At 36.8% G+C, this 11,380-nt stretch overlaps 1 protein-coding gene across 1 annotated transcript in view; it reads right to left on the bottom strand.

The window, feature by feature from the left end:
• Window positions 1–5,225: 5,225 nt before the first annotated feature.
• Window positions 5,226–11,380, bottom strand: part of BRIP1 (BRCA1 interacting helicase 1) — a 152,574-nt gene continuing 146,419 nt past the window's right edge. The window contains exons 19-20 of the mRNA XM_066363158.1: window positions 8,900–9,133; window positions 5,226–7,496 (exon numbers count right to left, since the gene is read on the bottom strand). Of these exons, the coding sequence (XP_066219255.1) occupies window positions 6,733–7,496; window positions 8,900–9,133 (998 nt within the window). The 3' untranslated portion in view covers window positions 5,226–6,732. The remainder of the gene's footprint in view (window positions 7,497–8,899; window positions 9,134–11,380) is intronic.

The raw sequence follows: 11,380 nt of genomic DNA, 5'->3' as shown, positions 1-11,380 counted from the left end.
AATTTGCTTAGGTAGGTATTGCTTACCCTGCCCCCCACCTCAGAAAGAAAAGGTAAGGCTCAATGAAGTAAATAAAATACTATGACCAAAGCCACTCAGTAAATATTAGAGCTAAAACTCAAAATCATGCCTTTGACCACAAATTCTGTTGTTTCTGCTTGCCTGATGTTAAAAAAAAAAAAGCTTTTATGTACTCTATTGCATTGGTATTCATGTTCAATTTACTTCTTATGAAATTATCTCCACTTTAAAATGAAAAAAAACAAAAAAAAAACCCCAGAAATTCTAAGAAGGTACTTGCCTAACATAAGACAGCAGGTAGAATTGAACACATTTCTAAGTCTAATGATGACAAAGTCCATGTAGTATATTGCCAATCAACTTTAAAGACCAAAATATGCAAATATTAGTATATCAATCTACTTTATTGCGGTTTTTGTGAGCCTATACTAAGGATGACACAAAGTAAATATTTATATTTTGTACCTCCTGCTTTAGGTAATAATTCAGTCCCATAAGCAATACAATAAAGTCCTGACTGGCAAGATGGGTTACTTGGGTCCTTTTACAGCAGATAAGAGAGATCAATGTCTGAAAGGATGGTTAATATTTAAATATGAATATCATAAGACATTTTTTTTTTCTGAAGAAGCATGGAGGCAGAGAGACAGACTCCTGCATGCGCCCAACTGGGATTCACCCAGAAAGCCCACTAGGGGGCGATGCTCTGCCCATCTGGGGCATTGCTCCATTGCAACCACAGCCATTCTAGCGCCTGAGGCAGAGGCCATGGAGCCATCTTCAGCGCCTGTGCCAACTTGGTCCGATGGAGCCTTGGCTGCGGGAGGGGAAGAGAGAGACAGAGAGGAAGGAGAGGGGGAGAGGTGGAGAAGCAGATGGGCACTTCTCCTGTGTGCCCTGGCCAGGAATCAAACCTGGGACTTCCACACACAGGGACGACGCTCTACCGCTGAGCCAACCAGCCAGGGCCCCAAAAGACATTTTGAAAAAAAGAGAAAACATACCAAGATATTACTTGCTACAAAATTATATCACTATTTAATACCCTTAAATCTTACCAACTACTATGAATCATATAAAAATGATGGCATCTAACCTACTTTGCATAAATAATACTCCACTTATACAATCTCATACACTTTATAATACCAAGAAGCCAAATGAAACATTGCAATAATGAGTTTTATAGATAGTAATGTAATTTAATGTGAAATAATGAAATTTTTGGGAAAAGCATGAAAATCGAAATCATATAAACTGCTTAGAAAAGACCAAGATAAAAAAATATTCAAATTTATTATGAAGAATACTAAGATATCTACATGACTAAGCCTTGTTAACAAATATTCCTTTTAATCAGTATTTACCATTAGACTTTCAAAGGTTAATTTCTGGGAATAGTAAGTTTCATACAGCTTTTGTTTCCTAATATATTGAAGTTTGCTTATTATAGAATGGAATTTGGTTTAAGATGGGTTGTTTTGGACCTAGTCCAAGAGTTTAGCTACTGAAAGTACTTCATTATTAAGCGATTTCACCAATAAGGTGATCCGCTGGCTCAGAGCCCTTGGATATTATAACAAGGCTCCATTGTCCAGTATAGGAAGCCAGGCAGCTAATGGTTTGTTCTATCAAGTGAAAGCTTAAGAAACAAAGTTTCCTTTTCTTTTTCTTTTTTGGTAGGCATGAAAATCACTTACATCTAGAGAATCAATAAGCCTAGGTCATCTGTCTAAACTTCTATGTCCTGAAATGATGTTCTTTCTTGTATGTTTAATAGCTGCACAGGTACTTCATGTTACAGTTTTAGCTTCCTTACACGTGTGTTGTCTGAAACGGTCTGAAATTTATTTTATTATTATTAAAATTTTCAGTATTAACACTGACTTTCTTTTTACAAAAGATTGATTGCATTTGTCTAAAAAAAAGAGACAAGAAAACTACCAAGAGTTCATAAAGGGTAAGGTATAATCTTGTTTCACTCATTAGTAAATCTAAGATTAAAAAGAGCATGAGTAAGAGTAACCGTGTGGTAATCATAGACAAAAAACAAAACAACAACAAAAAAGACACCACTGAGATTAACTGACTGCAATAACAAGTTTTCCTAGTCATTTTACATCAGGCACTTTGATTTCATAAAATTTTATAAGCAATCCTGAAAAATTAAATATTTTGATATGCATTACTATAGAAAAAAACATGACAAAGTCATACTGCAGAAAAATAATCTGGGAACATCTTTTTAGAAATTCATGTCTTAAAAGATCGTAAGACTAAAAACAAAGCCTTATGTGAACTTTGAAATAGAGCCAAATTAAAAACCATGTAATAGGCCTGACCTGTGGTGGCGCAGTGGATAAAGCGTCGACCTGGAAATGCTGAGGTTGCCGGTTCAAAACCCTGGGCTTGCCTGGTCAAGGCACATACGGGAGTTGATGCTTCCAGCTCCTCCCCCCTTCTCTCTCTCTGTCTCTCTCTCCTCTCTCTCCCTCTCTGTCTCTCTCTCCTCTCTAAAAATGAATAAAAAAAAATTGAAAATTTAAAAACCATGTAATAATAAATGCATAGTAGTAGCATAGTGTTTGTCATTAACTTCCAACACAGCTATAACAAGTTTTAAATTATTCATCTAAATTTCTTTTTTTGTTTCTTTTAGTTTTAAATTGAATTTATTGGGATGACACTGGTTAAGAAAATTATACAGATTTCAGGTGCACAATTCTATAACACATCATCTATACCACTGCATTGTGTGTTCACCATATCCAGGGATGGCAGGAGCAGGGTGAGGGCTTGAGCAAAAAAGAGAAAAAACTCATGGATACAGAAAACAGTATGGTGATTGCTGGAGAGAAGCAGGGTGGGGGAGGTGAAGAAGGATATAGGAGGTATAAATGGTGATGGATGATTCATTAAATCTAAAAAGTCAAGACAGGAAACATCTCTTTACATTGTACCTTCTTCCATGAATCAAGCCTTTTCTCCAACTGGTAGGTTTCCTGGTTCATGGCCTGTATGCTCTATATACCTTCAGCCCTTGAATAAATTCAGTATTAGATAATTATTTCATATGCATTAAACAGGTAAGGTAAATTACCTGATATGCAATTTCTATCTTAAATATCTCAAAAATCTTATAGAAAAAACCAATTAATTTTTCCTTCCTACCATATACTAATTATTGTTGGTCTATCTATCTGTCTATCCATCATCATCATATCATCAGGAAAAGCTTCATATAAAGAAAGAGTGCACTCCAGATATATGATTGATTTACTAATAATGGTTGGCTTGACATGTGCCAGATAACTTTTAAATGCTTTTATATGTAAAAGCATTTAATCTTTATTTAGTTCTCTTTAAAATGTTGCTTTAAAAACTGTGTAATCAATAATGAAAATGTTCTACCACCTACTCTATCATAAAGGGTGGTAATTTACTTCTTGCAATACCATCCTGGTAAAAATTAGGATCTAAGGACACTATATATGCCTGTTTCAAAACTGACATCATTGCAGGCCCTGGCCTGTTGGCTCAGTGGTAGAGCGTCGGCCTGGCGTGCAGGAGTCCTGGGTTCGATTCCTGGCCAGGGCACACAGGAGAAGCGCCCATCTGCTTCTCCACCCCTCCCCCTGTCCTTCCTCTCTGTCTCTCTCTTCCCCTCCCGCAGCCAAGGCTCCACTGGAGCAAAGTTGGCCCGGGTGCTGAGGATGGCTCTATGGCTTCTGCCTCAGGCACTAGAATGGCTCTGGTCACAACAGAGCAACGCCCCAGATGGGCAGAGCATCGCCCCCTAGTGGGCATGCTGGGTGGATCCTAGTCCGGCGCATGCGGGAGTCTGTCTGACTGCCTCCGTTTCCAACTTCAGAAAAAACAAACAAACAAAAAAACCCTGACATCATTGCCCCTCAGAGGGGGCACCAAAAAAAACTCCAAAAAACAAAAAAAACCCCAAAAAACCCTGACATCATTGTACAAAATTTTTGAAACACCTCTTGGAATTACTAAAAGTTGTAGCACAACTCTACATACATTCTAAGTAATGGAAATTTTTAGCCTTGGACAGAGTTTGGAAGAAATAAATATTATCTAGGGAAAAGAGATGGTATTTGAGGTAAAGTTGGATAACATTAAGGTATGACTAAAAAATAACGTGTGCCCTGGCCGGTTGGCTCAGCGGTAGAGCATCGGCCTGGAGTGCGGGGGACCCGGGTTCGATTCCCGGCCAGGGCACATAGGAGAAGCGCCCATTTGCTTCTCCACCCCCGCCTCCCCCTCCTTCCTCTCTGTCTCTCTCTTCCCCTCCCACAGCCAAGGCTCCATTGGAGCAAAGATGACCCGGGCGCTGGGGATGGCTCCTTGGCCTCTGCCCCAGGCGCTAGAGTGGCTCTGGTCGCGGCAGAGTGACGCCCCGGAGGGGGCAGAGCATCGCCCCTGGTGGGCGTGCCGGGTGGATCCCGGTCGGGCGCATGCGGGAGTCTGACTGTCTCTCCCCGTTTCCAGCTTTAGAAAAAAAATAAATAAAGAAAGAAAGAAAAAAAATAATAACGTGCTTGGTTTTTCTCATGTTGTTTACCAATTCTTCTAAAGTCCATCCTAAGGGTCCAAAAAATGTTTTAATCACAGCATTGTTAAAATAAATATCTTGCTTCCCAAATTATTATGCACATACTCATACAATTATTCCCTAAAGGTATATGAGTGCCTTTTCACATATTTTATAAAATGGTTTGCTTTGTTTTATTCATTTTAGAACAAAAGCAACTGAAAATTAATTCAGAGTAAAATAACATATTTCTTTAAATTATGGATTTTTAAAGCTGAAAGGGAACTGCATGATATTAAGGTACTACATCCTGCATTTCATAATTAGAACATTACCCCAAAGGCACAGTAATTGCCAACAGGACTGAGTGAATTAGTGGTAGAGCCAGGAATAGAGCCAAAGACTCTGTTCTTCCTCTACCTGATATTCTTTCTATTGCCCTGCTACCCTTAAAATGATGCCAGAGAGAAGAAATGGTTATACCCTTTCAAAATAATTTAGAAATTCCCTTCTAATCTAATATTTTATAACTTAGAGCTCACTGATCATCTAAAAAAATGTGTAATACCAGGTGGGATAGAACAGATTTCAATCCATAGATGAATTCTTCAACTGGTAAATTACCAATTCAAATTTCTCTGAACTATGCTTAGAGTTTAACATTCAATGCTATAAAACAGTTAAGCTGCATTCAATCAAAATACTTTGATTGTAAGCATGTTCATATATAATAATTCATTTACCTAAATAAATATAAGAGAAACCTGACTGCTGAGAATTTTGACTTGAAAATAATAAACCACATCACAACTTGAACAGCTCACAAAATTTCAAGTCAAATCAGTCACAAGCCTAAATGTTCATTAAATAACAGATATCTTAGAAAAAGATCAGTGAATGTAATTTTGGAGTGATGTCAGAGAAAAGCATCTTTTATAACCATTTTTGATAAGAAGTATAGCTTCATTCATAAAAACATAAAGTCAAAATTTACAGAAAGACTTAGTGAGCTTTAAGGGGACACTTTTCAGCTACAGTTACATGTTTACATGTAATTACCAAATTTACATATGTTTTCGGTCTTAACAATTGCAAAATTAAAGCCTTTATGCTAGAACATGTCACTTTCCCCCCAATGATGATGAAGCTTGATAATTAGAATTGAAAATCTGAAGTCCTTCATTTGGCACTTTATAATTTTACATAAGTTTGCTTAAAACATGCCTGTTTTTAGTTTATCAAACAAACAAATGTAAAACAATGTCAACTTAAAATACATGCAGTTTTCTTCCTTAATTTTTAATTACTAGGCAGTTTAATACAGGAATAAACTTTTCAAAAAGCTAATTTCTAAAAAAACTGTCAGACTGGTTTGCTCAGTGGTAGAGCGTCGGCCTGGCGTGCAGAAGTCCCGGGTTCAATTCCCGGCCAGGGCACACAGGAGAAGCGACCATCTGCTTCTCTACCTCTCCCCCTCTATCTTCTCTCTCACTATTTCTCTCTTTCCCTCCCACAGCCATGGCTCGGTTGGAGCAAGTTGGTCACAGGCGCTGAGGATGGCTTCATAGCCTTGTCTCAGGCACTAAAATAGCTCAGTTGCCGAACATCAGAGCAGCGGCCCCAGATGGGCAGAGCATTAAGAAAAAAAACTGTCAGAGCAATTTGAGGTAAAATTCATAGTGAAACATGGCTGAATTATACTATTAATTTTTTATGAATCATATGAAAACAAATAGATGAAGATAACTACAAAATATGAAGATTTATGTAAAATATAAAATGCCCTAGACAACTATATTTTAGATTGATTTTGAATTGCACTTAGCTAAGAAAGACTTATTAAAGGAAACTGTTTTGTATCAATCACTTTACCAAAATTCAAGGAGAGTAAAATTTACATTTCCAAATATAAAAGACTTTTAAAACTCTAATGACAATGAATTAAAGTGAAAAATATATTTCAAAAATTTAAAAATAATACCATTTAGCCAATGTATACATTATCATTTATAACAGAGTTCAATGTAAGTACACAACATATTTTTATAGATAGCCTGACAGTTAAGTATTATTATCTAACACCAGGGAACACACCTTTATTTTCAGAAGGAGACTGTTTAAAGTTCTTTATATCCATTTCACAAGTTTTCTCCAGTTCTAATTCACTTACTTATATGAGTTGTGTTTGTATTACTACCAATGTCATCAACTTTACTTTCTTTAATATGCATGAGGCCATTCAACTTTGTGTCTGTGCAATCTTCCGCTTTCATTTCCCTGACTGAACCAACTTCTTTCATGGTACTAATTTCAGAAAAATCTTCAGCTAAAATACAATTTGAATAATTAGCCAAGCTATTGTCTCTCTCAGTTTCAACTGGCTCATTTTCTTCTTCATTTGTCTCCACAGGATCATACAGTTCAGGTGTAAAATACACAGAGTCTTCTGCTTCTTCTTCAAAAGCTTCCTTTGAAGTAGAAAGTTTATCTTTGTCACTTACTACAGACGATTCAACGTCTGGATCCAGTGGGGCTTCTTCACAGCAGAGGAGCTGTGTGGAATGATCCTTTTTAAGAAGAGCAGCATCAATCATTATTGATGGAATACTAGTTTCTGACTGAGGGCATGGTCCAGGTGATGTGTTTACTCTCGGAGACGAGGACTCAAATTTATCAGTGAGTGGCAAAACAGTTTTACAATCCTTTTCTGCTTTGAAAGTGGAAGGACTAGAGGCACAGTCCTCTGATGATATCAATTTAGGTGTTGAAGTCAGAGTTTTACCAATGTGATACTGTCTCAAAGAATTAAAGCTAGACCAGCTACCTCTACATGTTTGTTTGTTGAAGGTTGGGCTTGAGGATCTAGAAATCACAATGTTTTCCGCTTGCATTGCCTGACCGGACCCTTCCAATAACACTGGATCATCTATGAATACAAAAATTTTAAAATGTTAACTTTCTGTTCCTAATAAAATATTTGTTCTAATAAAATGATTTTGTTGGAAATACTAACATAACTGTATAGAATACATAGTTTTGAGCCCACAATCAGTAGCAGGACTTCCATCTTAGAATGTAAAGCACAAAATATTAACTGACAAGAGTATTAGGTCTCCTGTGATTCCTAACCCAAGTTATAATGCTGTATGGTAAAATTTCAAGGTTCACACCATGAACCTCACGAGTGAATGAGAAAAAGGAGAGGTAAGATAAAAAAGGAGAGGTAAAAAAAGGAGGAAGAGGGATGAGTAAAGGAGCAACAGGTTGTAACAATTTGCCTTGAAAATCCACCAGTTAGTGACTGACCTAGATTAAGTCCCTTAAACAAGAAACAGACTACAAAGACTAAGATATAAAACTGGTTAGTAATCATACCTGGACTAGATAGAACCTAGGTTTCCTGATTACCAATTAAAAAAACCTTGAATTCCCTATACATTTATTGCAGATAGAAGCATATACTAAAAACTAAATATTTAAAAATTGATATATTAAACTACTATTGTCCATTAATTAAAACAACTGAAATAATATCCAATGATAAAGACCACAGTTTGGCAAATTTTTTAGGTTTTGTGGGTCATAGTGTATTTGTCACTATTCAATTATGCTGTTCTAGTATAATACTGTACATACAATATTCAACTCTGCCTTTGTATATGATATGTAAATGAATGGGTGAGACTGCATTCCATTAAACTTTATTTACAAAGACAGAGAGCAGGTCAAATTTGGTCCATCAGCCACTGTTTTCCAATTCCTAATATATCGCTTATCATTTAGAATAAGTGACTTTCACTTTCCTAAACTAAAAAATTCATGTAAGAGAAGTATCTATAAATTAGACTAATTTTAACATAGCCATTAGAAAAACACTAGCACTTGTATAGCACTTTACAATGCTGTGGTATTTATCATGTTATTAAATCTTCACAACCCAAACTTGAGGGATAAATATACAGATAATCCCTTTTCTATTAAAACTCAAAAAAGTTAAGTGACTTGCTCTTGGTCACAAAGCTAGCTTGTTAATGGAAAACCAGAAAATGCGCTTAGGTCACTTGACAAGTCTGTTCCCATTCCAATACACCATACTATTCATTAATTTATGATAATACTCTATATTACAAACCAACGTAGTTAAGGAAATTAATCTATAACACAACAAATATCATTTCACTAAATACAATGTAAGACTACTCTAGCAAATGTAAATGAACAGAACCTTTCATACTTTTGTCCTTCCTGAAGGTGATGTCATTAGCAGAGATGAACTTTTTTTTAGTTATTCACTTAGACAATGTAGTTTTTGACACAATTTTGCTTTACCTTCCCTAGGATCTTCTGGTGATAGATGACTTGCTGCTTCTAAAAAATAACTTGAGTTACTGTCCTTCAAATAAGCCACTTTAAGTGTAGACTCACTGTCTTGTATGGTCTTTCTGTTCCCTTTAGATACATCAATGACTTTTTGGTGCTTTTTGGAAAATTCAGCCAAGGACTCCAGTGCACTTTCAAAGGTTGAATGGTGCTGAATCTGCTGTCGTACCCATTTGGAAAGTCCTAAGGAAAAAGTAAACCCAGTGAAGAAACTTTGGTTATTCCATTATTAAGATATGTGGGCTCTGGATTAATGGCTCAGTGGTAGAGTGTCAGCATGGAGTGTGGATGTCCGGGTTTGATTCCTGGTCAGGGCACACAGAAGCGACCATTGGCTTCTTCACCCCACCGCCCCACTTCTCTCTCTCCCCCCTCCCACAGCCTCGAATGGTTTGAGCAAGTTGGCCCCAGGAGCTGAGGATAACTCCATGGCCTCGCCTCAGGTGCTAAAATAGCTCAGTTACTGAGCAACAGAGCAGCAGCCCCAGATGTGCAGAGCATCGCCAGGTGGATCCAATTGGGGCACATGTAGGAGCCTGTCTGCACCACACCCCACCTCTCAATTAAAAAAAATTACGTGGTCCAGGCCGGTTGGCTCAGCGGTAGTGTTGGCCAGGCATGTGGAAGTCCTGGGTTTGATTCCTGGTCAGGGCACACAGGAGAAGTGACCATCTCCACCCCACTCTCCCACTTCTCTCTCTCTCTCCCCCCACCCACAGCCATGGCTCGAATGGGCAGAGCATCGCCCCATAGGGGGCCTGCAAGGTGGATCCAAGTCAGGGTACATGCAGGAGTCTGTCTCTCTGCCTCCCCGCTTCTCACTTAAAAATAATAAAAAAAAGATATTCTGTGTTAAGAAAAGAAATGGATAATTTTTCTAATGAAGCAATCTAGATGTTAGAGTATATAGAATAGTTCTCAATACTCTTTCTGCCTGTTTACCTTTCATTTATACAATATGCTCATATATCAGTAACATTTCTCTTCATACACAATGATAGTCAACTGGTGAGAGGGAAGAGGAACAGGAGCAGGAGTAGAGGGATGGGAGAATTTTTGTCAGTTTAGAATAACTGGAGAATAAGGCAAATTTACTTTCACAATCCCCCAGAAAAACTGCCTGCCTTTTAATCGTAGGGCAACTAGAAGTTGTGAACAAATCTTGAATTCTGACTTTCTAAATGTGACTCCTTTTGCAAAATAAATTCAAGATTCCGGTTTCATTGGTTCTTTTGTTCCACTTTTTCCCTAATTCCATATATACATTCAACTATTATAGGGAGGGGAGTGGAGTAGGTAAAAGGAGTAACACTGTTTTATGGGCTGTTTTCTATCTAAATATTACATTACTTTTGTAAATATATAAATAAACAAATTTTATAAGGGACAAAATTTGACCTATGATATATGAAAATGACAGAAAAATGAACTATATTGAATATAAGGTGTTTTATAGTATGTATTTCATTCACTTCAGAATGAAATTCAAAATCAGATATTTAAATTTTTAGAAAATAAATGGTCTCTGCCAGTGTTATTAAAATTATCATCATCTTTTGGAGTAATTTAAAAAGTCACTATGGCCCTGGCTGGTTGGATCAGTGGTAGAGCTTTGGCCCCGTGTGTGGATTTTCCAGGTTTGATTCCTGGTCAGGGCACATAGGAGAAGCGACCATTTGCTTCTTCATTACTTCCTCTCCCTTTTCTCTCCCCACACCCTGCACCCATGGCTCAATCAGTTCAGCACATCAGCCCCAGGCCCTGAGGATGGCTCTGTGGAGCCTCCACCTCAGGTGCTAAAAATAGCTCGGTTGCAAGCATGGCCCTAAATAGGCAGAGCACTGGCCCCAGATGGGTGTTGCCGGATAGATCCTGATCTATCTCCTCTCACTTAGAAAAGAAGAAAAAATAAATAAAATAAAATAAAAAGTCATTATGATGCTTTACGTTCAGAGAAAGATAGGACAGGGCTTCAAGCAATTTAAACTACTTCCACTACAAATATCATTCCTTTAATTTGTTTTTTCTATCAATCTACATTTAGAAAAATTGAATTTAAAGAAATCAGTCATCAAAATAAATTTGTATGTTGTGCTATTATTGCCTAGATAAGAAAAAATTTCAAACTTTGAATCTCAGAAAAAATAAATTAAAACCATACAGAAATTAATAAATACTTAATTCAAAAATTCTCTCAACTAATCTGAACTATAAGGTAAAAGTTTTTCTACATTTTAATATAAAAAAATCAACTGAGCACTTCCTTTAATATTTTTAATTTTTGATTACTAGAAAATACTTATACCACATAAAAATAGAAAAATTTCCAAAACTGAGAAATTTTAGTAACATATTCTATTTCAATCATTTTGTAATCAAAGTAAGCCTTTTCAGTGTAAAATGTCAGTTTGCTTTTGAGACTTGAAAAGA

This window comes from Saccopteryx leptura, chromosome 2 (genome assembly GCF_036850995.1).
Source record: "Saccopteryx leptura isolate mSacLep1 chromosome 2, mSacLep1_pri_phased_curated, whole genome shotgun sequence".
Classification (NCBI taxonomy): Eukaryota; Metazoa; Chordata; class Mammalia; order Chiroptera; family Emballonuridae; genus Saccopteryx; species Saccopteryx leptura.
The sequence above is the reverse complement of the archived record's forward strand: the minus strand, read 5'-3'. Positions and strand labels throughout refer to the sequence as shown.